This window comes from Muntiacus reevesi, chromosome 9 (genome assembly GCF_963930625.1).
Source record: "Muntiacus reevesi chromosome 9, mMunRee1.1, whole genome shotgun sequence".
In the NCBI taxonomy this organism is placed as follows: domain Eukaryota; kingdom Metazoa; phylum Chordata; class Mammalia; order Artiodactyla; family Cervidae; genus Muntiacus; species Muntiacus reevesi.
This window is the reverse complement of record NC_089257.1, coordinates 52940839-52967779: the sequence shown is the minus strand read 5'-3', so window position 1 is coordinate 52967779 and position 26941 is coordinate 52940839. Positions and strand designations below refer to the sequence as shown.

The 26941-nt window shown below is 47.5% G+C and overlaps 1 protein-coding gene and 1 non-coding gene across 5 annotated transcripts in view; both read right to left on the bottom strand.

Annotated features, from left to right (window-relative positions):
* Positions 1–26941, bottom strand: part of BMAL1 (basic helix-loop-helix ARNT like 1) — a 108361-nt gene that overhangs the window by 9945 nt on the left and 71475 nt on the right. For 3 of the 4 annotated variants that reach the window (XM_065943837.1, XM_065943835.1, XM_065943838.1), the window contains 14 exons: positions 25657–25785; positions 22667–22791; positions 21807–21953; positions 19270–19308; positions 18732–18773; positions 17319–17476; positions 15484–15563; positions 10578–10670; positions 9373–9490; positions 6949–7098; positions 4393–4639; positions 2954–3060; positions 1312–1462; positions 381–469 (listed from right to left, as the gene is read on the bottom strand). In XM_065943837.1, the coding sequence (XP_065799909.1) occupies positions 381–469; positions 1312–1462; positions 2954–3060; positions 4393–4639; positions 6949–7098; positions 9373–9490; positions 10578–10670; positions 15484–15563; positions 17319–17476; positions 18732–18773; positions 19270–19308; positions 21807–21946 (1414 nt within the window). In that variant the 5' untranslated portion in view covers positions 21947–21953; positions 22667–22791; positions 25657–25785. The remainder of the gene's footprint in view (positions 1–380; positions 470–1311; positions 1463–2953; positions 3061–4392; positions 4640–6948; positions 7099–9372; positions 9491–10577; positions 10671–15483; positions 15564–17318; positions 17477–18731; positions 18774–19269; positions 19309–21806; positions 21954–22666; positions 22792–25656; positions 25786–26941) is intronic. The other variant, XM_065943839.1, reaches the window with a different exon arrangement.
* On the bottom strand, positions 1579–1683 carry LOC136176149 (small nucleolar RNA U13). Its single transcript, XR_010664524.1, has one exon. It is a non-coding gene; the product is annotated as a small nucleolar RNA U13 (small nucleolar RNA).

Genomic DNA, 26941 nt, shown 5'->3' with positions numbered 1-26941 from the left:
GGTTGGGGAGGGGGCCCAGCACGGCTCACCCCGCGGTGCTGACAGACACCCTCCTCCCACCTCAGGAGCCAGTGGCCTTGGCCGAAGAGCCCTTCACATCACAGCTGCTGGGCAACACCGTGGAGGACAGCACACGCAGCAAGGCGCTGGCCTTTCACGGGCTTCCGGGGTCCCGGCAGCCTCAGGAAAGGCAAAACCAAGTTCCCAGTATTTCAAGCTCAACAGAGAAAGTGAGATGGCAGGGTCCCTAGTGATCACTCCCGCGAGGCCCCCCTCCTTGTTCCACAGAATATGGTGGCCGGGGAGCCCAAACACGGGGGGCGGTGGCCACAAGCAGCTCCTCACGGGCAAGCCCCAGCGCCCCGGTGGCACATAGTTACCTTCTCCAGAGGGCAGCATGCTGTCCATGCTGTGGGGGGACGCTGTGAGCTGCGGGAAGCTGGGGTCCCCGCCTTCCAGGACGTTGGCTCTGTGAACATCCCAGCAACAAGGAAACGTGAGTCAGGCCCGCCCAGAACTGTGCACCTTTCACCTTGGCCAAGGTGTCTGGTGTCCACTCTGGACCTGGACAGGCCAGAAAACCAAGTGTCTGAGTGGCTCAGCGGGTCTCCTCACTGTCAGAGGACACGGCGGAGAGCGTCCGGGGCTCCGGCCTTCCTAGCACACACAGGGTGCGGTCCAGCGGGGGTGGTGATGCAGCAGCCGCTGCCGCTGCCGCTGCCACGAGGCTCCTCTCCAGGCAGCCGGCAAGGCACCGACCCCAGCCCCTCAGTCAGCTCTACCTACGGGTGGGGGGTTGCACATCACCAGGAAGGAGATGAGGGGAGCAGGCGGCAGGGTGGGGGGCCTTCCCTTCCCTGCTCGCCCAGCAGGTGGCAGCCTTTGAGCCGTCATTCCGGCAGCGGCGAGTGCTCAGGCCACCAGCCTGGGGGGCACAGATCCCCACCCCTCCTCCGCCAAGGCCTGTATGGGCTGGTGAGCCTTTCAAGGGTCATCAACCCTTCCCTCCATAGCGACACCAGTGGATGCCAGGCCTGCAGAACTCAAAGGCTGGCTGCTTTGTCGGGAAGGAAAGGCTGCTGTCTCCGAGAGCCTTTCCAGCACCTGGGGGCCTGCGAGTTCTGAGTACTGAAGCGTGTCCTTTGTTAGCCACCTTCTGGCTTCTGCCAGTCCTGAGGCTTCACAGGATATTAGCAAGATGACAGTAAAGGATGGGATACTGGTTGCTGCCTATATCCCCTTTCCCAGGTAAGGGGCCCAAGGCATTTCTCCTTGAAGCAAGGGAGCTTCTGAAATAGGAAAGACACTTACAAAACAACGGTGTTGGTGGAGACAATGTACTCTACTTCCTTGGTCCAAGGGTTCATGAAACTGAACCACCGACTCCGCAGTGTGATGAAAGAACCATCTTTGATTTTAAACTTGTAGCAATTAGTGGTAATTTTTTCTCTTGTCTGTAAAACTGATAATACAAAGAAACCATGAACATTATTGTTCCCTCAGAACAATGCATTAAACTAACCAAATCCTAAATGTGCTCAGGCTCCAAGGCCACCCCCTCTTTATTTTTTTTTTTCACGTCAGACAGGTAATGTGCCGATGTCGTAACAAGGTTTAGAGGGAGGCACATGTCACGCAGCAGCGTGAACACCCAATCATCATGCTCATGAACTGCAAAAGGATCGCCATCCCCTCTTTAATAAGCCATGGGAGGTGGCCCCTCAGAGAAGAGGATGTTTCTGAGAGCCTGATTCTGAGCCTTCCAATTTGGCTGTGAACCTGTCACTGTTCTTCAGAGTGTATGAAATGAAGGAAATAATATGAAGGAAATAACAGTGCATTCTAGACATTTAACTGGATTCATCTATGAAGTGAACGCCACACAAGAAGGCACGATCCACAGTGACCATGTTATCTCCCCATCACAAAGCCGGATGTCCAGAGGACATCCGGATTCAGACAGCATCTCACCCATGGAAAGCTCATTCTTTCATGTAACAAATATGTAGCAAGTATGCTTCATGCGCCAGGTACTAGAGATAAAAGAGGAGACAGGATATGACTTGCCCCTCAGGAGAGGAATGAGAGACAGCCACGCAGAGAGCAGAGCCTTCAGGGGTTAATACAAGTTTGCCAAAAGGAAGGAGGGAAGAACCCAGTGCTACCCGAGGAGTGGCAGGGCGTGGGGTGGGGGAGGGAATGGTAAGACGTCAGTGTGTCTGGAGGACAAGGCCTCTGCATACAGGGATCAGGCAGGGAGGTGAAGCTGGGGAGGTGGCTCAGTGCCAGGACGTGAAGGGTCTTGAGCATCTGTCAGAGGTGACTAGGCGGGGGCTCTGAGCAAAGATGTGAGTTATCAGGCTCAGCCTGTCAGAGCCTAAGTGGGACAGCAATGGAGGATGGACTGGCGGGTCAGAGGCAAGTCCATCACAATTATCAGGTGGGTACCAGGACCGCACCAGGGGGTTGGCAGAAAGGGGCCTCTTTGGAGATGCATGGCTGAGGTGAGTGAACAGTTCTGATGGAGCAAAGAGTAAAGGAGGGAGTCAATGTTGGCTACTGTCTCAGGAGGCCATGTATGTAACTGCACCATTAACCAAGAGGAAAATGCAGGAGGCAGTACAGGGATTTGTAGAAAATTAGATCTGCTTGGGCCATACTAAATCCTTACATAGTCCAGGGAAACCCTCTGAACCAGAGATGCCTTCCAGAAATTGCCCTGGCCTGTGTAGAGATCTGCTAGGCAGTCGGGGTGGGGGTTATCTGGAAGGGGGTAGATGGGGCCTGGGGTAAGGAGCAGCATCCTCTCCTCCCAGACGTTCTGGCCTGCAGGTCCCTGGGCTGGCTGACTCCCACCTCACGGGGGCAGATTGCTCTGCAAGGGTCCGTGGACATGTCTAGAAGGAGGGGGACACTTGAAACTTAGGATCTGGTGTACAGCCCAGCAGCTTACCCTGCCTATGACATTCTGCGAGATGTCCTATGTCGTCTTGGTGGAAATACTCATAACACGACGTGCCTAGAAGTTCTTGTGGTAAATATGCCAAAATAGCTGTTGCCCTAAAAGGGAAAAAAAATTTTTTTTAAAAAAAAGAAAAAATCATTCAGGCAATTAACAGCATCTCTGCAGTGGATGACTCCTGCTACAGCCAATGAAAACAAGGTCAAAGCTGGGTGAGTTCAGAGGGCTTATTACATGGGTTTGTTCTATCTCATGAAGCTGACTTTAATCGGGGTTACAAAAACAGAGAGAGAAAGCAAAGACTTTCAGAGGAGCTGTTAGCACAAGACATCAAATTTTAGGTTTAAAAGTAGTAACTGTTTTAGATTAAAAAAAGTGGTAGGACTCTAAACTCCAGGTCAAAGCTTCTCCAATTTACTGCCCGCTTTTTATCAGAGTGACCAGAAGCCCCAGTTGTGGGGCCCACAGGGACCTTGAGAAGTGACTGCCTCCTTTTCTAGTAGTTAGTGGCGGGCTGTTTCCAGTAGCCACAAAAATTACTAGCCTGTGGATACTTGTAAGGAGGCAGCAGAGAGCAGTGGAAATTTGGGTTCTTAGTCCAGGTCTACTGCCAACAAGTTACGAATCTTGGAGGGGGCTGGTTTTCAGGCTGAGCCTCAGTTCATCACCCATAAAGAATGAGACTGGACTAGATCAGTGCTTCCAGCAGAACTTTCTGTGACGACAGAAATGTTCCATTCAGGCACCACTAGCCACTGCTGCTGCTGTTTAGTCACTAACTTGTATCCAACCTTTGCGACCCCAAGGACTGCAGCCCACCAGGCTCCTCTGTCCATGGGGTTTCCCAGGCAAGAATACTGGAGTGCGTTGCCATTTCCTTCTCCAGGGGATCTTCCTGACCCACGGATTGAACCCGTGTCTCCTGCATTGCAGGTAGATTCTCCATAGCTGAGCCACCAGGGAAGCCACATGTGACTACTAATACTTGAAATGTGGTTAGTGAGCTGGGGGAATTTAATTTCACATTTTATTTAATTTTAATTGGTTAAATTAAATTGCCACATGGGGTTACTACAGCCAATGACTACTGTATTGATAGCTCAAGACTAAATAATCTTTTCCAAGTCCCACATCCCAGAATTCACAGTAATTAATGGAACACTCCATAGATTCAGATAGCATGCTATGCCTCTTATTTCTCTTTTAGCCATGGACATCAAACCACCCCACTTCACTGACTTTACCTGCCAAAGAATGACACGGAGAAAATCTCTATATTTTTGATGATAACCCACTAGGTCTCATTTTTCAACAGATCCACCCATCATTTTCTCCTCTCTATCCTTATGAAAGGCAGCCAGTCTGCTCTGCTTTACTCAGGGTTGAAAATCTGCTGCCAGACTGTCCAAGGGTAACGTGCAGACTCTCACCTCTGGTCTACAAAAACAAACTTCCCATCTACCGCGTGCCGGGAGACATACTCCATTGACTTCACCCTGATCTCCCCGTTTGCCGGCTGTGGAAGCATGTGAGAATGCAGCCGTCCGATGGCGACAAGGCAGCTGAGGTTACACCCCTCGTTGTCTGGCTCGTTGTCTTCGTCCAGCCCCATCTTTGTGGGTGGCCAGCTTTTCAGATAGCCTGTACTGTGGATTGTGCAGAAGCTTTTTCGATCTGCTGGAAAGCAAAGTCCAATGTCAGTGGGGCTTTGGGGCCTGGAGGCACAGGCAGCCTATCGTGCGTTAGGATGTAGGGAGGGACTGAAAATATAAAAATCAAAGCCTACTGTCCAGAAGTTAGCATCAAGTGAAAGAGAAAGACAGACAGATCAGGCATGATCCCGCGTCATGTGTGTTTCGTAGCAATGATGACACCAAATGGGTATCACATACGCCAAGGAAGGAGCAGCACAATCTCCCTGGGCAGAGGCAGGTTGCCCGGAAGAACTGTGTAGGAGGAGGGCCGGGAAGGATGAGCACTGGCTAAAGGACCAGAATGTGTAAAGACTGAGAAGGTACAAAGACCCAGAGGGGTATCCTGTGCAGCAAACAGCAGAGAGCTCCATGCAGGTGAAGTGAAAAGGGCGCTGCCGGGGGTAAGTGCGGGGAAGGCAGGCTGGCAGCATATTGTCAGGGCCTTGGATCATTTGCTCACAAAGGTGTTAACCTTTTCCAGATTGGAAATGGAGAGCTTCCAAGGGCACTTACGGTGGAGAAACAGCAAAATCACATCACGATATGGATGCTTTAGTGACGGGGGGGACTGGAAGACAGTAAAAGCCAGGAAGAGGATAGTAATACAGCAAGATATGCCGGGGACTGTACAATGGCAGTGCTGTCAAGACGAGGAAGAGGCAGAAAGGATGCAAGAGAATTTCTCAGCTGAACATTGGGGATCTGGTATGAGTATCAAATATTTGGTATGAAAAAAGAAAATAAAGATGAGTCCAACTTCTTTGGATTGAGTGGTTACCAGTACAGATTGCTGACTCAGGGGAGAGAATACAGAGTATGTTTTAGAGGAGAGGGAGAAAAGATTTCAATGTGAGACATGTTAAGTGTGGAGCATCCATGAATTTCAACAGTACACATATCTTTTTTGGGGGGCAGTGCCTTGCCAGGCAGCGTGGGATCTTAGTTCCCCAACCAGGGCTCAAAAACCTGTGCCCCCTGCAGTGGAGGACCGCCAGGGAAGTCCCAGTGGACACATTCTTATGGAATGTTTACCAAGCATTGGATCTGTGCTAGTTACTGGAAAGAGTAGAAAACAAGTCAGGCACGCCTCTGTGGAATTTACAGCCTAATGGGGAAGAGGTACTTTAAACAAATAATCGCACAAAGAACTACATAACTGCAATGGGAAGCAAGTGTTAGAAAGAAAACCTGCAGGGTGTGACAGGCAGACAGAAGGCGGGCGGAAGGACTGAGTGACAGACATCAAGGTCCACTCTGAGGGAGGGTCTGCAGAGAGCCAGGGAGGGGAGCCAGTGGCGAGGGAGGCATTTCCTTCAGAGGTGACACCACGTGCATAGAGGTTGAGTGAAAGGGGGTTGGAGGCATCAAACAGAGGTCTGCATGGCTCAAACCTACGGAGTAGTGTCAGGGGAGAGCGCTGCAGGGTCACATTAAAGATTTTAAACTTTCCTGCAAGAGCAATGGGAACCATTGAAGGGTTTGAAACAGGGGACTGATACAAAGATTTGCTTTTAGAAAGGTCAGTCTGGCCATGTGAAGGGCTGGAAAGTGTGAGGAGGGTACTTCAACAGACTTATGAGATCCAGGGCAGCCTCGATCGAGTGATAGCTCGAGTAACAAACACACTTCTGCAGGGGCGATTCACAGCAGCAAGACTTTAGAACCCCAGGTTAGGTGGGAGAGAAACTGGGAGAGGGTGTCTCCCAGGCTCTTAGCACACACAGCTAGATGCAAGGGACTGCCACTAACATTCCAGAGGAAGCCTGGGTGGTTACTTCTACGTGTATCACCTATGTGTGGATGACATTACCTATGGATTGTGTATGTATCTACTCCTCTTAAGAGAAGAAGGCTGGAAAGGAACCAACAGAAAGAACTCAGAGGAGAGTTCAGAGTGGGAGGGGACAGGAAGGTGAGAAGAAACACTTCACCAGAGAAGAGAAATGACGTGTCTGCTGCTCCTAGGCACCTGTGGGCACTGGTGAACTTAGGGTAATTCTGGCAGGTGCTGGGGAAGCAGGGAACTGTGACTGAGAATACTCTTTCCCAACCACATGAAAACAAACAGAATTTAAACAGAGAGGAAGCCTTTCCATGAATCTGTCACCATGACTCCATCAGGGCTTTCTACCTCCCTGCTGCTCCCCAACTGCCCTCACAGAAGCAGGGCCACAGAGGTCCTGGCTGCAAAACTGCAACCCGTCTGCTCTGAGCCCACACCCTGCTGAGCGCCCCTCTGGGGAAAAGCCAGCCTCACCTGTGAAAGGATTTAATGAACTCTTAAATGGTTACCTTTTTTCTTGGAGCAGGTGGAGGGGAAGTCCTTGTCTTCCACTTTTACTGAAGGCCTGTTACACTTCATCCTACAGAAGAAAGAACGCCGTGCTCCAGAACATAATCGAGATGGCCCAGGGGTTATATCTGTTTTAACTGGAAGTCCAGCTGCAAATCAATACACAAAACGTGATAAACCGAGGGTCGTGTTGTCTGTCAGGCAGGGGAGCGTGCCCTGGAAGAAAGCCTTTTCTTTCCTGCCTCTGTTCTGTAACGGGGATCTGACAGTGACACTCCTCCTCACAGGCTGCACAGAACCTCTACGGATGGGGCGCTGTCAGCCCGCAATGCTGCTAGACCACGGAGAATGCAGCTGCTGATGAACAGACTCGGTGCTCCGGGAAATAAAGAAATAGACACGGGACCCTCTTCTCAGCGGGAGCTGAGCAGGGGAAATGGCAGTTCACCAGGAGGACGGCGCTGATGCCACATGTGGTGTATGACTGAAAAGGGCCAAATAAAGGGCAGAAACAATCGGTGTTTCCCAGAGGAGGCAGGAGGTGGGCTGGGAATTGGACACTGGAATGGAAAAGAGGCAGCAGGGCTGACTCAAGTTCTCAAGCCTGGCTGGATGCCAGAACCCCCAGACGCTGTATCAACCTGAAGATGCTTGAGCCACATTCTAGATCAGTGCTGCCTGGTGTGGGAGTCACTAGCTACATGCAGCTACTGGGATCTTCAAACTGGAGGCATGTTCTATATGTGAATATACCCAAGATTTCAAAGGCTTAGTGCAAAAAAAAAAAAAAAAATCGGAAAGACTTCCTTTTGGATTTAGTGTTAAATAAAAGATAGTATTAAAATTAGTTTTGCATTTACTTTTACTTTTTAAAATGTAGCTACCAGGAAATTTAAAATCATATATGTGGCTCATATTTGTGGTTTGAATTCTAGTTTTGGACCCACTGAATTAAAATCTCTGGAGAAAAAGCTTGACTGTCATCCTGACAGAAACATGGGCTACTTGTTAGCACAGAAGCTGGGGAACTGAGCCTGCCCCCCACCCCAACCCTGAAGCCCCTCACTGTGTCCTCACAGATGAGAAGGTCTGTGTGGTCCAGTCCTCCCCCTCCGCTGCATGTTTTTCACCAGCAGCACCAGCAAACCCCAGCACCACCCTTCTGCCCCCATCCACCAATCATTTCCTCTGCTACTTTCCTCCCTTCATCACCTGGCAAATATTAATTCATCTTTTCAAACCCACCTGGAGCTGTCACCTACTCCATGACGCGTGTGCCCACACCCACATGAGGATGAATCACCGTTCTCTGTGGCTGGTACTACGTATATGGCTGCACCTATTATACACGGTGCCGTCTCCTTGTCGCCCTGACTACATGGGTAACAGCCTTAGAGGCAAGGACCAAACAGCATTCACCTCTTCCTCCTGGGGTCACTAAGACAGCTGCAGGACCAGACTATAAAGGGCAACAGGTGGCAGGCTCTACACTGTACTTATAGGAAGACGAGGAGTGCCTTGGTGCAAAGGATGACTTAAAGGAGATTCCTCTGGTGGTTATTTCCTTCCAGAGACTATAGTGGAGAGCTTGGGAGCAGGAAACTAGTTAGACTATGACGGCACTGGGCCAAGGTAAATACAACGTTGTGCTCACTTCGTGCTGGAAACAATGTGCTCTATGTTTTTAGCATATTAAATCCTCACAACAACCTGATGAAATCAGTAATACTGTGCAGGTAAGGAAGCTGAGGCACAGAGAGGTTAAGTAACGTGCTCAAGGTCATGCGGCTAGTGAATGGTGGAGCCAAGATTTGAGCCCTGCCTCTGACTCTGGAGTCCATGCTCTTAACTGCTGGAGTGCAGGGCTCCCTGTGGGACTGAAGGGGGAGAGAGCTTGTGGCTGGCACAGGGGCAGGTGCAGGAAGCCGGGGGAGGACGTGAGTGGTGCTCCACCGCTGCCACGAGGAAGCAGGGAGGCAGGTTGGGGCGGCAGGGGAGGAACCTCAAGAGAAACCACTTTGGTCAGAGAGATGTCATATTTAGACTTTTTCATCTTACGAGGCTGCATGAGTACAACTCAGACACACAGAAGTGATTTTTTTGGGGGGAACAAATCAAACTGATGTGAACCCTTTTAACTCAGGAACATACAACTGGGGATTTTTAGATCCTAAAAAAAAAATTGACTAAAAATCAGAAAGAATCAAATTAAAATGGCTGTTTTTCCCCTCACGAATTAGGACGTTGAAATTTTTTCTTCTTTATATAAACCAGAAGAGAAACAAACATGAAGTAATATAATAATTCCATTTAGCCAAAGAGCTCTTCTGACCCAAATAAAGGGCAGAGAGGTAGGAACCCAGCCGCTGAGGCCGGCAGAGCACACGCCGTGCAGCCTGGCGCTCGGCGGCTCCCAAACTCACTTTTTGCGTCTATGAGCCGCTCCCGGGGTGCGGTGTCGGAAGAGGAGAGCTGCTCCTTGACTTTGGCGATATCTTTAGGGTGCAGGTAGTCAAACAAACTCTGACCAATCAGATCATTCTGTGGGAACGCATCACCAAGAAGGACAAGTCAACGGCATGCGGAATATAAATTAACTAACAAGGGCTTTGCCTTTACTCTGCACGTTTAAGCATGAGAATCTTAAGTATTTCACATGTTAACATGGACACACATCCAGGCACTTTGCCTAGATAAGGACACCATGAATGAGGCACTGAAAGTGTGGTGCTGAGAAGGCAAGAAGGGACAAGGGCTCACCCACATAAACAGCTCACGCTCCTCTAAGGCAAAAGTCTTTCACAGCATGTATCCCTTTATCATTTCCTTTGATGCCCACAGATTCCCTTCTAAGACCTCAGCAGGAGGAATGTAGGGCGTGGGCTCTGACTCTAGCTCCATTAGACCTCTGTTCTTAAACAAGTTGTGTCACACTATATGCCTCACTAGCCTAATTGTTAGCAGAGATATAAATAACTTCCTCCACAGCTTTGCTCTAAGACTGAAAAGAGCAAAACACTTTGGAAACATGAAATTTACATTAATTTATATAAATTTTATTTTGATACTGCAATTCTTCTGCTTAACCAAATTTCCATGCAAATACCAGTATGAGCGTGAGTGAATGAATGAAAAAAATGAGTAAAAACTCTAGGGACAAAACAGGTGATAAGCTCCGTTCTAGAAGCTTTTATATAAACAGTTATATGATTCTATAAACAGTCATTGATACAATCATTTTACAGAGGGTGCTGAGGTTCAATAGAGCTAATAAGTGATACATCATTGTAGACACAGTATGGGTGGATTCCCATTTTTCTTTTTCCCTGGCACTGTACTGTCTGCCTGTCTTCCCTGTCAAATAGCCCCTTGCCCCGCTTACCCCTACACTTGCAGCAGTGAGAAAGTTACAAGGCTGATAAGGTCAAACTTCCCAATGAAAGCATATTAAAGGAAGTTTTCTAAGTTTATATTCATTTCTGTGTTAAGAATTTTCTGGAAGAAGGATGGGGTTGGGGAACAATAGAAGCATTTCACATGTCACTTGTCTATTAATTATTCTGAGAAGTGGGGTAACCTTTTTGGCCGCTGTAAGGCTGCCCACCACCAACGGGAACAGGGGCAGTACCTGGCTGTAGTTGAGGATCTTGAAGACAGACTCTGACACAAAGAGGATCTTCCCTCGGTCACATCCTACGACAAACAAAAATCCATCTGCTGCCTAATCAGGAGAAATGGATAATCAATTTATCACACTTTAGGAAACATGATTTATAATCACTCTGACAGCAAATAAGGATTTATTTTCTAAGTGTCCAAAGCACAGGATTGCAGTCACTGACAGTTTCATAGGTGTCTTGAGAACAGGATGCTTAGAACAAATACCTTCTGAGAATGATGAGATTCTCTCCAAGGCAGACATATTCACATGTATCACTAATGATTACCGGGGCAAGTCCAATTACAGAGAGTTTTGCTTTGAAGGAGAACTCAATTTAAGAATTTTCCTTTGACTGCATGAAGGTCCAAAGGAATCCATTTCATTGCTCTAAGTATAACAACAATATAATATCATAGAATCTGAGAGTGGAAGGAAACTTTAGGGTCAAAATTCCCTCTCAAATATTGAAGCCACCATCTGTCCAAGACTTGAACACCTCCATTTCCAAGGAGCTCTCTAGAACAGTGGGTTCAGCATCTGAAGTGTGGTCTGCTTTTGTTTTTTTATGCTGATGGTCTGGAGTGGGGCTGGATCACTGGTATGATTTCTACCTCCTCCCCCACTTACCCCCACCCCAAAGCGGTTCTAATGTTCACAGGGTTAAGAACAACTACACTCAAGTTTTATTCCCTGATGAAGAGATGAGCTGTTTGTATCCTAAATGCGACAAGAAAAGCCAAGCAAAAATTTCCCGATAGTCTTTCACCTCTTCTTCACTTTAAATACAGGCAAAAGTCCAAAGTGTCGACAAAGACAGGTGTGGAGACAGGACAGTATTTGTCAGACAGACTAAGGCAGATAAATACTGAAGATGTGGAACATGAGAGCTTAGGATGTTTTGTGCAAATGTGACTGAATGCTACCCAGGACTCCCCCGATGGGCAACCCCTAAGAACCCCTGCTGGGGCCTGCTGGGCGCCAGAGAGTGCTCCCTGCCCTGCCACGCACTGGCTCTATGCTCAGGTTGTCTTTGTTTCATCACCTGGTCATGTCCGACTCTCTGTGACCCCATAACAGCAGTGTGCCAGGCTTCCGTGTCCTCGACTATCTCCCGGAGTTTGCTCAAACTCATGTTCATTGAGTATACTCAGCTACTACAGACTAAATCACATGCGTCATTATCTTTGTTATTCGCTGGTCCTCGGTCTGTTTTTGGAATAGACTACTAAAGAACCTGGGGCTTTCCCAATGGTTCAGATCTGCCTGCTAATGCAGGAGACTCAAAGAGACATGGGTTCGATTCCTGGGTTGGGAAGATCTCCTGGAGAAGGAAATGACAACCGACTCCAGTATTCATGCCTGGGAAATCCCATGGACAGAGGAGCCTGGAGGGCTACAGTCCATAGGGTTGCAAGAGTCGGATGTGACTGAGCGCACAACCACACACTAATAAAAGAACCTGCTCCCTTTTCCACAAAAGGGCCTTTGGGATGCAGTTAAACTCTAAGAACTAAGGAAATGAATTCATGCACCAGAAGGTAACAGAATGGTACGTTCACTTGTGCTGGGATGACAGACCTGAGTGAGAGGGGGACAGACTCACTACCGCGTGAGAGGGCCTGGCAGGCCACCTGCCAGAAGGAAGCTGGGGCTGATCCTTTCCTAAGTTAGGCCTCTGCTCTGGCCTGGGGGCAAAGGATGACAGCGAGGGGGAAGCCACTTCCCAAGCACCATCTGCTAGAAGCCTCATTCTGTCAAGAAAAAGAGGGTATTAATAACTTCCTCATTTGCCTTGCAGACAACCTTGTATCTTAACTAGAGAAGAGAGTATTTTGAGGTTTTTCATTAATGAAGTGATGTGACTCAAAAGGTGCTTGGGAAGACGGTTCCTGTGACATCCTAGAAGAGATGCTGAGCAGACTCAGGCCCAAGCTGATGACAAGGGGAGTGGATTTCAACACATTCAGGGGAGGGAGAGAAGGTTCCAGAGGCCGGTGAATACGGTCAGTGTAGGGGAGGCACAAAACATTCCGACTCCGATTCGCTCAGGCAGAGGAATACCAGCAGGTGAAGGAGCCAGGCTGAGGGGCCAGCCAGAGAGCAGGGGGGTGAGAACACGAGCCCCATGGGGCCGGGAAGACCAAGGCAGGCTCGCCCTCAGGGAAAACGGTATTGAGTTAATGAGTGACATGGAGCCCGAGGGGCCGCCTCACTTTCAAAACTCGGCACGTATAGGTTCCAGACGTTATAAACTGATCAGGTTCACTGCTCCTTGACATGCAGGTCATTCAAGATATTTTTGAAAGCACTTGGTAAGGAAAGTAATTAGTCAGATTTGCACTGGTAAGGGAGACTGAAAGTCCAATTCCTGCTGCCAAACTGTTCAGACATCATCTGAGTGGACCTTGCTGTCTGCTGAAGCAAATCCCCAGGGACTCAGCATCCAGAAGTGGCAAGGAATTAGAGAGTGGTTCCCAGCCACTGAGATGGGGCAGAGAGATGAGAAAAGTTCCATGAGAGAAGACAGATCACCACTGATGTGTGAGAGAGAGGAGCAGAAAAGGCAAGCCCAAGATGAAGTCTTTCACTTGAACAGCATTAAAACCCTTATTCCAGACCCTGCTAAGTATGAACATCTAACAGAGAATCATTTAGAAAAGCAGCAACAATTACTAAACACTTGTCACTATGAAAGGAACTTATTTTATATGTGTATATACATATACGTATTTCTTTAAAAAACACCAAATCACCAGTATGGTGATCAGGACCAGTTACATAATTAGTAGGGTCCAGGACAGAATGAAAATGCAGGGACCCTTGTTTTCAAAATACAGTCTTCAAGATGGCAACAGCAGAGCATTAAACCAAGTACCGGGCCCTACGTAGCTGTAAGGGTTGCATGCCTGTGAAGCCAGTCCTGATAGTTTCTCTGGAGATGCTGCAGATATCGTTCATATCTTAATTCTAGTATGTCCTCCCTGAGGACAAGGACATTTTTATGAAAAGGATGGAAAGGCGAGGGCAGAGTTGAGCCCTCTGAGTCTGCCCTGAGAGGTAACCAAATGACTGTCATTAACTTGCTGAGAAGCCTCGCCGCCACCTTGAAGTGTCTATCAGTGACTGGACGTTTGTAGGACAGTGCCGTGCAAAACCCATTAAGTACTAAAATGTTTGCTGAATTAGTGAACAAGTGAAAACGGAAGACAGAGGCTATGCCTATCCAATCTACAAGTCACACAAAGCTTTGAAGGATCGCTAGTGATAAGCTGGAATGTGGGACTATCCAACAGATTGACAGAGAAGTTCAAAAAGACCAACTGCACCTGCACAAGATATAAAAACCCTTGCCTAACAATAACTCATGTACAAGAGAGCCGGGGAGGGTGCTGTGACAGCTGTCCCAGATGTGGCACTAATGAGATGGCTTCTCCTGCAAGGAGGCACCAGCCCCACTTGACCCCAGGCCAACCAGACCACAGCTGCAGCTCCACACCGGGTCAGGACTTTAAATCAGCCATCACTGGAGGGAAATCCAGCAGATGGATGTGGCTCTGCAAAGAACGTGTGCCATCTGCTGTTCCTGACCCTTCTTCTCCTGCCTGCTTCTCCTCCGGAGGCTGGAAGATCTAGATACCCATGCGGCAACCTGCTTTGCACCTCTGGGGGACCAGGTGACATTTTCAAGATAAGCTGACGTCTACTCCTGTACTTCCAGGAAGGCACGCCTTTTCCTGATACAAAGCATGGCTGGCCTGGAGTCTCCCCTGCCCTCTTTCAGGCTGGTGAGCTACTGAAGCCTGGCACAGCCATCTCCTTCCAAGGTGGAAATCTGGCTCAGCAGGGTGGTGCGAGAAGACAGAAAGGGCCTGGTTCCTGCTGACCTCCCTGAGCCTCCACAGCATCCCCTCACTGTCTAACCAGGACTGCCTATGCTTGAGAAACAAAGCCCTGTTGACTCATAATGTCCTGTTCCTTGCACTTAAGGCAGCATGTCACAAGGGGACGGACAGACACTACTGGAATGAGCAGGCAGGCCAGGCGAACAGGGGGCCTGAAGCCAGGGTGAGCTGAAAACGGGCAGTGAGGATGCAGAAAGCCAGAGGGACCACCCTCTATGCTGGGGCCTTGCATACTTGCTCTGAGACGCGAGGGCAGCCCTGGCTGGGGGGAGATGGCGTAGGTATTCTTCCCTTCAGTTAGGTTTCTTTGGTTTTCTTTCTACTGTTTGCAAGAGGACATGTCTCTGAATTTAGTGTCTCTCTCTTCAGTTTCCAAGCGAAATCCTGCTTGGCCCAGAGCAGACCTGATTCTCACAGAAGCCAGGTTCCCTCGGTGCCACCCCAGTTGCCTTTCTGCAGAGACCAGCTGGAGAAGCGAGTGCTACGGTCAAGCAGGTGGAAGCACCTGCCTCCTCCACTCATCTTCCTCCCAGAGCTGCGACATCTTTGGAAGCTTTGTTGTTTTGATGGAATTTTAGTAGAAAGGTTTAGGTAGCTGTTTTTGTGTTAGTGGTCAAGTGAGGATGAGAGAAATTCTCAATGGCTACCAGTTTCAGTCCCTTTCTAAAACCTTCATATGTAGGATGGGGATTCTTGATTACCTCCTATTTTTAATAAAATCCTGCTCTTCTGATTTAAAATCCCAGTAGCCTAGGCCTTCCATTTTTGTTTGAGTGAGGGTAGAAGAGGAGGGTCCCAGGGAAGACATGTGAGGCCTGTCCAAACAGTAAGAACAAGGGGGAGACCCTGCCAGAGGAAGTGAGCCTAAACAAGTTCGGTGTTGAGACATCAAATTCCCACACACTGGCACTTAACTCTGAGATTTGCGAAAATAAATGTTGTGTAAAAACAATCCCATAATTGCAACATACCCTGAGAATAAGGTGTTTCAATTCATCATCTGACAGAAAAGTCGGCTTGTAGTTTGCTTCTGTGTATGGATTGGTGGCACCTTCCGGGGAGAAAAAGAGAAAAAGTTGGAACACTTTATTTTCAGATAATGTCTTGTTCCGTTCGACTGTCTCAAGTCTTCCAGATGCAGCCTCGTCCCTAGCCCCTAGGAGCTACATTTTATTTTCTTTCTCCATCGTGGAGATAAGGCAAGCTCTGGCTTTGAACAGAAGCTCAAACGCTAAAGAGAATGTCATTGAAAAGTGAACACTGTTGACCACAGGAGACTTAACAAGCTTGCTTTTGTCACCACAGTGAAAATTCAGGAGCTAACAGAAGTTTAGAAACTGCTTCAAATACAGAAGGAAGCTCTGGAAGCAAACTGGTCGAGACTCCTGGGACACTCCCCTCCCTCCAACATCTATATTAAATGGGTTGTCTAGCGGGTGCTCAAATCACCACTCTAAATGTTCTTGGGAAGTCATCCAGTCTGCCAGGCCCTGAGTAAATATGCTGTGGAAGGCGTTTGCTGTGAGTTCCTCTTCATCAGGGTTGAGTTAAATGAGTTTGGCAACCCAGAGAAATGCATTACTTCAGTAAATGCAACTTGAGCTCCCAGGACTGAAAGGGCATAAGACTTATGTTTAAAAGGCTGTCAATCTGGCATCTTTCAGGAGAATAACTTAGAGAAGAATGTCAGCAGTAAATGACTTGGAATCTGCAGAATGGTTAGTAGCACAGTGAACTAAAACAGCTCATGATAATTCCAAAGACCACCAGGAAGGGGGGAAACAGAACCTGTCAGTGACTTTCAAATCAACTAACAAGGTGCATATCACTGATCCACACCCCTGCATTTTAGGACCACTTGAGTTCTGCAACTCTTTTCTTTCCAATGTAATAGAAATTAGTTGTAATGATTTAATTTCTATCTTCCCTAACATGAATTTTAAAACGCCCTTCTCCAAGCCCAGGATACAACATTTATATTTTTGAATCAAGGTCAAAAGACAAAACCAGCTACTTCTTATTTCTGGGGGCTTTGTAGAAACATAAAAGACGTAATTCTTTTACCACGCAGGTCAGAGATCTGAGTGAGTGCCTACTTTCCGATTTCCTCAAATAGTCCAAGTCTAGCTGTGGAAAATTCCAGGGACGGCCTTCCCTAAAATGCCTGCCACGGTACAGATTTCTCCTGTGGTTTGGATAAGTCACTTCCACATTTCTGCCTCTGTTTTCTCACCCTCCCCACACTCAGAAAAGAAAGAAAACACTGCCTCCCTTATAAAGAGTTGATCTGGTTTGGGAAAATTCCAGGAAGATGAAAATATCATCAGTGTTCGCTCAACAATAAAATGCAGCAAGTGCTGTCAACCAGTGACTCACTCTTCAAAAGAAACCAGGATGAATTTTTCCTCTTAAAAACTGAAACAGGCTTTCCTGTGTCATGGAGGGCAGCTACATTTCTGAAGTTTATCATTGTATGGGCAAGGTCCAGGCACCACATATATGCAAGATGGGGCGTGTGCCTCTCTGATATGTATGTAGCCTGGGTACGTGCGCACACACATGCATGGCACACAGCCTCTACCCTCTGGGGATGCAGGACAGCAACGCTGCCTCTTGATACCCGCAGAAGCTTGGTAATGCCGATTTCACTTGGCATGATGTCTGCTGCTGAAAATGACTGGTATACTCCTCAAGGCTACACATTTGCAAGTAATAAACATTGGCCTTAGGGACTCAGGGACATTCTAAGTAAGGGTGGTAACATCTGTGAGCGAGGGCATAAAAGACAATAAAGCTGGGGTCTCACCTCGTAAGGTTTTCATGTGCTGAACAGCCATCCTCAGCACAGTAAGTTTATCTAATTTCCTAGACATCGCGTTGCACGTTGGTACCAAAGAAGCCAGTTCATCAATAAAACTGTTCATTTTATCCCGACGCCTCTTTTCAATCTGACTGTGAGCTTCCCTGAACAACAACATGAAAAATGATTTCTGTAAAATGTAACAGAGCATCAAGGAAACAATGATGAAAATAACTGTTTTCAATATTCATCTGACAAGGCAAATTTAGAATCTGAAGAATGTTTCAAACTGGGCTTTTCTACTAAAGTCACCAAAAAAAGTGGGGCTCACTGCCAAGTCGGTATTAGTGTTTTTCTTTTTTAATGCTTACCTTATCCTTGGAATTGAGAAATATTACAAAAATTGTCTTTTCACAGTCAACTGAGCTTTTAATTTCTCCTCATTTCTATTCTTCTCAGCCCCAATAAAGTTGGATTTTAAGATGTGGGAGAAAGAAAGAAGGGAGGTGGAGGACTTGAAGGGCAAAGCACCCAGGAACAGACATCAGTGAGGGCCCCAGGCTGAGCTGTCTCTGAGGTCTGAGGGGAGTCTGCCATGTGGTCTGTGGGAGACAGACTGAGACACCAGGTAACTAATGCGGCTGTCCTTGGATCAGTCGTGACCCCACCAAGACACAGCAGAGGCTACATCTGTCCCCAAGAGTTGCTGCTCGCCGAGCAGCGTGACACTTCCCATGGCACACACTCTTTTCTTGACTGGTTTGCACCTGCTATTTGTGACTGTCCTCCAAAGAGGTATGTCAACAGTGCCACTGCCACAGAACCGTGTGATCTCTCGCCAAAGCTGGTCCATGAGGGGAAAGCCAGCAGTTTCAGGTCCTTTGAATTCTACAGCCCTAGTTCTGTGTCAGGACACAGCATCAGATGGCCCTGGGGTTAATGGCAGGAGAGCAGAGGACCCACATGGAGCAGAGTCAGCGAATCTACTTGAGGGAGCAGGGCCTCCCCAGGTCTGGCCTTCAGCCACACCTTGCAGAGCAGTTAGGGCCCTTTCAGAGGCCAGGCAAAGCCGGGGAACTGACTCCTCGAGTCAGGTCTCCCCAGAGGGCCCCGAGGCAGGAAGGAGGAACCTGCTGAAGACAGGGAAAACCTTTAGCCTTGATTTATCTTTGGCTCCCTCCAGAGTTCCCTTCAGATTAAACATGCTTAGACAGCAAAGAGTGAAGGCAGCTCAGCCTGGAGGCAGTGGGGGACAGAACCACATCAAGCCAGGGCCCTGTCCCCCTCCTCATTCCCTAAGGACATGACAGCATCAAAGACTCTTCGACAGACAGGGAACAGATATTCAGAGCCTCCTTGACTGCACACTAAGCAACCAAACCAGGATGGCTTATAGACAGAAAGAAGGTCCAAGCTCACCTTGCATTTTTGATTCTTCCTTGGTGCTCTGTGTATTCTAACCTGGAAAAGAAATAAAAAGAAACACAATCCCCTGGAGATTAACAGTGGAGTTACACATCCATTTTCTTCCCTGCCTGATCCATGTCCTCTTTACATGACACACAAGGGCTTTGTTTGTTAGCTACACAGGGTGGGGCGTGTATATGTGTGTGTTAGTTGCTCAGTCGTGTCTGACTTTTTGTGACCCCATGAACTAGAGCCCGCCAGGTTTCTCTGTCCATGAAATTCTCCAGGCAAGAATACTGGAGTGGATTGCCATTCCCTTCTCCAGAGGATCTTTCTGACCCAGGGATCAAACCCTGGTCTCCCGCATCACAGGCAGATTCTCTACAGTTTGGGCTACAAGGTGGGGCGTGGGGGGAGACAGTTCTGAACTCACAGGCTCACAGCCTCCTTGCTTATCCCTAATCAAGGAGATGGGTAGAAACTGCACGTTTAATTATGCAAGGAAAATGGCTCTAAGGATGCTGAAGTTCAAATGACTAATTCATGGTACCTTCCATGAGGGTCATCTTTGTCTGTGTCCATGCTTTCTCTGAGAAAACAAAAGAGAATATAACTGTTAAGACATACAAAAATCGCTTCTCACCATAATACAGAAGGCCAAAATTTATCCAGAAACCAACCAATTAGAAAGCTCAAAGAGCCACAGTATTGACTCCTGATGTATAAAAGTAAAACCAACTCGAACCTACTATAAAACCAGACTCATTTTCCAGTTTATCAAAAGTTATATATACCACTTCAATAAAGTTTGTGTGCTCATGCATTTTACTGTATTGATTGCTTGAGAAAAGTGGGACTACATGGCATTCATGGAAACTCTTAGTTAACCAGAGTATCCAAGTAACCATATAATCTCATTCCCCTCACCGCACCCAACCCCCATCGTTCTGGATAAATGGAGTTTATTCATATATAAAATATACCAAGCATCAAACATACGTGGGTATACATGCTTCTGCTGCTGCTAAGTCGCTTCAGTCGTGTCCAACTCTGTGTGACCCCATAGACGGCAGCCCAACAGGCTCTGCCGTCCCTGGGATTCTCCAGGCAAGAACACTGAAGTGGGTTGCCATTGCCTTCTCCAATGCATGAAAGTGAAAAGTGAAAGTGAGGTCGCTCAGTCGTGTCCGACTCTTCGTGACCCCACGGACTGCAGCCTACCAGGCTCCTCCTTCCATGCGATTTTCCAGGCAAGAGTACTGGAGTGGGGTGCCACTGCCCTCTCCACGTGGGCATATATACTGAATATCTATCTGGTGGTGCATAAGGTGAGGAGGGAGCACCCAGGTGCCCATTAAGGACACTGAGTAGAACCCCAAGCCAGCTCCCAGAGGCACCACTGCTACCCACTGCTCTGATTCTCAGTTCGGCGGAAACCCTGAGCCCCGAGGAACTGGGACAGATGGAGGCATGGGTTGGGGACCACAGAGAGTCCCGGGGTCACAGAAGGATCCGCCCTCCCCTCATGGACTCCCGCATCCAGTTTTCACAGCACGTTGTGGGTTCAGTAGAAAACAGACTGAAATCCTCTGAGGAAGGAGTTCTAAATCCCCCAGGTGAGCTCACACCTTCCTCTAATCCCTAAATCACTCAGGAGGACACTGATGACCCTCTGGGCCTCTCTCCCTTCTCCAATCATGACCCTACAAACATCATCATCTCAAGAGCAAGAGCAACTTTCTCAGGAGCACTGAGGTACGCTGCGGGCACTCAGAACAGTGGTTCCCAACCAGGAGCCCTCCATCTCCTAACAGGCGGAGACTTTCTCTACCTGGTCCTGAAGTTTAGAAGAAATTCTACAGGCCACAGGGGAAAATGAAAAGTCCCTTTCCCTTCTGTCTAGACTCATGTCTGCTCACTGAGGCAGGTGATCATCTCAGGTGAAGAGAAGCTCTGCCCTAAGGTAGGAGTTCGGTACATCAAGCTGCTAAGAAAGGGATGACACATGCTTAATTCATAGGGTGTCCATGAATTACAGAAGGCTTGCAGACTGGGGTCCATGCAGGAAACCTGGAAGTCCGGAGTGGTGACAAGGGTGGAAACCACAGATCTAGACAGCAGAAGTCTCAGAACATGTCAAGGGCTCCATCAGACAAAAACTCCACAGACAACATCTGGTTTCCCTGTTGTGGAGTTAGTGCCATGGAAGAACACCCTCTTGGTCCTCACATCCACTCTCCATCCCCTGGGCGGCCGCTCACTTACTCATAGCATCTCCTAGTGGGCATCTGACCTCCAGCTACCATGCTCCCCAAATCTGACCTGTGAACTTCAGCAGAAAGGACATCTGCTGTAAGGGGGCACACCTCCTTGGAGATTTTCTCTCATTAAACAGAAGAAAATTCTCAAATGGACATTTGGGCAAGATTCCTCGCAGTTGCCTCTACAAAACAAAACGTGACTTTTAGATGTTCTATGCTGACATATTCCCTAGATATCTGTAGAGATACAGAAGAGTTGACTGTAAGTGTGAAAATTTACTTACTCCAAAGAAAAGCCACCAAGTCTTAAAAAAAAAAAAAAGTGCTATTTAATGTAAGAGGAACACTAATTCAAATAACATTTTAAGGGCAATTTCACTGCTCCTATATTGTTTCCAGAGATGACCTCTACTTTCTCATTCTACAAACATTAAGTAAACCATTGATGTCCTCCTCTATAGAGGTCCTTAAGCAAAGCTTAAGGAACCACTGAGGTTATATCCATGGACTTAGCCATCTTGCTCAAAGAAGCAAAGGAAAATGAAGAAAGTGGTAAGAGGTGGAACTTGGCCTTAAGGCTATTCCTTTTCCCCTCAAAAATCTGGGGACCTGAGTGGGGAGCACAAAAGGAGAGTAAATGGCTCAGGTGTCTCCTGCTTGCAATCCAAGGGAAGATAAAGGGAAAAGTCAAGTCAGATCTTTCATTCCCGTCCCTTTTCATAGACAGGATCCCTTCTTCCAGAAGGAATAGTAGGTCCCCTGGAGGTTCATGCCCGTTAAGGTGACACCAAGTTTAGTCAGAGGAAGACAAGCCCAAAGGCCTTACTGGTAGTCTGTGGAGCTGCCCTTGCGTTTCCGGTTGCAATCCACGCCACCGGTGCCCAGAGGGCTGGAGAGGAGGTCGGTGGCACCTGGGGACATGAAGTCACTGATTGTTGAAGAAATGTCCATTCTCTGGTCGGCCATTGGAGGTCTGAAATAGGTACAAGGAGACAGGGGCGCATTTATTTCCACAAGCTTTTCTAAGGTGGAGGAGGACTAGGGTGGCGCTGTGGAATGACAGGCACTTCACGAGAGCACTGACATCTCTCTCACCCAGCCAGCTGGGACGAGGACAAGGCACTGCCAGAAGGAGCGTCATATTTACTCCAGGAGTTATTATAGGTAACTTAGGCTCATCTGCTTGTTTTTTCTGACAAAGACACAAAGCTCAGAGAAATTATGTGGCTTCTCTTAGGGCCCTGTGCCAGGGCATGAAGAACTAAAGCAGAACCCAAGGCTCTAGCAGGTACAGCCCCATGTTCCACCCATGGAGGTGACCAAGTGTCCCAGATGTTCTCACAGTCTTAATTTTCTTTTGATCAAATCTAATCAATGCAATAAATACGATCTACTTGTTATCTCTGTATTTTTATTACAGCTTTTATCAAAGTTGTAGGAAAGCATAGAATATCCTTTCTCAGCCTATAAGTCCCACTTGGGAGTCAAAAAAGCAGTCCCTCCCAATCACTGATCCAGACAGCAAAGTCTGTCTATTCTCTGCCTGCCCTTTTGCATGTGGGATTCCATTTCAAGGAAAACCTTGCATAATGAAGTGAAGGCACTGCAAACATTTGCAAAGCATTTTGAGAATTCATATCTTAAAAGCGCAAAGCAAGTCAGCTCAAAAAAGAGACTGGCAAGTACCTTGCAAGGGACTCCAACTCCAAACCCAGGTGAAGGGGGCCGTGCACTGCCCACCGTTGGGGTCTGAGCGCCAGGCGACGTGACTGGGGCTGTCACTCCCTCTCTCTGGGCCTGAGCTTCCTCATCTGCAAAGTGAAAGGTGAGGGTGAGCTTTTGTTTCCACTGTGTCCACTGACTGGTGACCAGAGCCCTCCTGGTCACTCTCACCATTGTTGCTGGAGTGAACACTGACTGTGCACATAGTTCTGTGCATTTGAGCTTTTATCTCTTAGTGTAAACTTCTAGAAGGAGGACTGATGGGTCTAAAGGGGACACACATTGTATGTTTTGCTAAATACAGAAACACTGTGCTCCAGAAAAGCACAATGACTTTTATCCCCAGTAAAAGCTCTTGTCAATCTGAAGGAAAAAACAAAACCTCACTATTTTTACTTGTATCTTAAAATTATTATGGATGGTGTTTCTGTTTATAGGCATGTCTTTCTTTCTTTGATGTGGACCATTTTTTTTTTAAAGTCTTTGTTGAATTTGTTGCAATACTGCTTCTGCTGTTTATGTTCTGGTGTTTTGGCCATGGGGCATGTGGGATCTTAGCCCCCCAACCAGGGATTGAACCTGCATCCTCTGCATCGGAAAGCAAAGTCTTAACCACTGGACCACCAGGGAAGTCCCTATAGGTACTTCTTGGTTATCGCTGGTGTTCACTTGTGTCCTGTTTTCCTACCATACTGCCTTGAGCATCGAGGGCCTCCTCACTCATGCTCGCTTGGGCACCTGAGCCTGGGGAAAGGCACACAGCAATCCCTGACTCCCCTGCTCTGCGACCACACTTGCGCTTTCCTCCTCAAACCTCCAATGTCTCGATTTTCACCCTTTGCCGATAAATCAGCTTTCTACGCCACTGAGAAAAGAGGCCAGTGACCACTTCTACCAGCAACCTAGACACTGCCGGCTAGGACCCCACCCCAAAGCATGCTGAGCCCTCCTCTCTCAAGAGTGTGGACCATTCACCCCAACCCTGCATCATCCACATTCCGCATTCTCTTGCATTGCTTCTATAAGGACAAGAACACACTGCAACAACTCTCATCTTGGGTGGGGGGGGGTGGGAAATAAACTCTCTTGAACTTGATTCCCTTCCAGTTACTGCCCCATTTCTTTGTTTTCAATTGCTTTTCTCTTCCTCGCTACAAATAACTCAAATCAGGCTTTTGTCCCCATCATTCCAATATACCGGCCCCTGCTGGGTTCATTAATGACCTCCTCATTGCTAATGCAATGGCCATTTCTCCATCCCCTCCTGGCTTGGCCCATCAACACATCTGATAGACCTGACCTCTCCCTCCTGGCTCTCAGCTTCATGGTTCTCCTACTTCAGTGGTCACTCCTCTTTGGTCTCTACAGCTGGTTCCCCTTGTCTCCCTCACCTCTAGGTGAGCGACCCATGGATGTTGTTGGCCCCCCTCTCTGTCTACACTCCCTCCCTAGGAGATCTGCCTAGTTTCATTGTTTTAAATAACTACCTATACTATGACAACTCTCATGTTTACATCTCCAGCCCAGACCCTTTTCTGAGTTCCAAAGAATCACCTTGACATCTCCCCTTCAATATACAATAGAAACGTGAAACATCCATAACCAATCCCTGGTTGTCCACAAGCCCAGCCGCTTGGTCATGCCCAGGTCAGTAAGTGGTACTTCAATCCTGCTTGCTGCTTAGGCCCCAAACCTAGAAGTCACCCCTGACTCCTTTTCTTTCATGGCCTGCATCTAATCCATCAACAAATCCTAATAGCTAAACAGTCAAAAAGAAACATTCAAAATTCAACCACTTCTCCCCTTTTTCCTTCATATTTCTGCTCAAATGTCACTTTATCAGTGAAGTTTCCCAGGATAACCATATAACACGCACCCCCACAACTCTTTCTAACCACCTCAGTCCTGCTTAATTTTTTTCCATTGCCCTTATCCACATCTGGCCAGCAATAACCTACTTAATTTACCAGCTGTCCTCTCCACTAGATCATAAGCAACAGAGGAGTACGGACTTTGGTTTACTGTTTGCACCCTTAGTGCCCAGGTCACGTTTCAGCACATAGTAAGCACTCAATAAATACATATTGAAAAATAAATAAATTTGTATGTTAGGAATATTAATCTTTGCTCATCACAGATGCTGTAAATAATTTTCTCCCCTTTTTGTCTTTTATTTTTGCTTATGGTGTTTGCATGTGATACTAAAAGTGACAGGTTTTAAAAACTCTTTTCTCACTCCCAAACAATAAAAATATCCTCTTCTTTGCTTACAGTTTCGTAACTTTAAAAAAAAAATTCAGTTTTAATCCACTTGGAAATTATTTTCGGTGCACTACTTAAGGCTGGGGATTTCTAATTTCCCTCGAAAGGATACAGTTATTCCAACACTACTTACTAGATCTACATGTCCTGTTACCAGTCACTAGAAATGCCACTTTTCTTGACTCATTTTTTAGTCTGAACTTTCCATTCTGTTCCCTTGACCTGCTTATTTCCATTCTGGCACCACACTGTTGATGACTATGGTTGTAAAATACATTTTAATATCTGATAGAACAACTCCTTTCCCTCTTTGTACTTTTTGTTCTCAGAAATTTCTTGGCTAGTCTGATGTATTCTTCGAAGAGTATTTTATAATCATTTAATCACACTAACGGCCCTGCTGTAGCTGCCGCTGCTGTTATTATTACCAATACTACTGACATTAAGAGAAGCCCGTCATCTGTGAGCAGAGCCCTACACTTAGGGTCTCAGTGACCATCTGGGCCACATGTCAGACCTGGGATGCCACTCCAGCCCCCACTGCTCTTTCTGAACAGCCAGACATTTGCACGAGGTGGAATATTCCAGGTTTCAGGGATTTGGGGAGAAACCACATTTCCTAAACGAAGAATGACCGTTGGAGCTGCAAGGATAGTGTATCTAGGTGGCGGTGGGTAGGATAGGATTGTTACCTGAAGTTATGGTTCTTAAACCTCAGATCCACCTTGGGAGAAGCAAGGGGCCGCTGGACTTGTTGGTCACCTCAAAGCGATTTTCATGTTTTGTCGCTTCCTTTCAGGCAGTCAAGTTCTTCCAGAAACCTGCAGTGGGGCCCACAGGAAAAGAAACCCCAGACAGGTCACTTTGAAGTAGACACAGTTGAAAGTCTCACAGCAGGTGAAGGAGATGAGGAGCTCAATCATGACTCCCGATTACAGGGAGCAATGCTGAGCTCACCATCCCATCCTTCAGCTGCCAGTTCAACTCAATTGCAAACACATGAGGAAATATGCTGGGAGATATTTTCTGTGAAAAACAATGCCTTTAAAATTACTAAACGTAGATTCTTGGACAGGGCCTTAAGAGGAAGAAGATAATTATATTTTTCATTTCTCCTGCTGGGTCAAGCAACAATAACAGTGAACGCTGACTGAGCGTGTACTTGGCATCGCGCACTGTTCTTACTGCACCATGTAGATTAACTCACTTAAACCCGATAATAACTCTGAGGTAAGTATTAATACTACTGTTTCCACATTTGACCAAGGAGAAGATTGAGGCAGAAAGAGGTGAAGAAACCAGCCAAGATCACGCAGCAGGGAAGAGCAGTAGGGCTCCCGGAGCTACACCTGCCCCCGAGGACACTACTCAACTTGCACCCGCCAAGTGAGTTACCTACACACACACAACGTGGAACAACAGAAAGCAAGTCTTCAGGAAACATTAAGCCAAGACGAAATGCCAGCAGGGCCAATGCCTGAAATGGCTGGGAATGAGCTAAGATGTTTAAAGAAAATGTCCCTGAAATCAAGTACGTCTGGTAGAGAAATCAGTTCTGAAAAGCTGCTGACGTCAAAGGGGGGCGGGTGGTGCTGCCCTGCCCCCCTCCTGCTGGCAGGACACAGGGTCTCCTCCTGTCCCTGTGAACCCTGAAAGGGGAACAGGCTCTAAAGAAGCCCCCTTATTCCTTCCCTGCTCCGCCTTGAGATGAAAAGACAGGGGCTTTAAATGGGGTTTTTCTGACCTTTCTGAAGCACAAATTCTGGCACTTCATGTTCCGCGGGCTAATTCTGGCCTCTTGGACAACCTACCTTGCCGAGATCATTACAAAGGTCTTCAAATGAGTATCCAGGGAATAGAAAAGACCATGTCCTTCCAATTTACTCTTCTTTGCAGTCTGGTTCAGAACCCCTCCCTGTCTAACGCTGGTAACCCGATCTCAGCCCCTGCAAAGATGTGTCCAGGAATTCCGGGCTT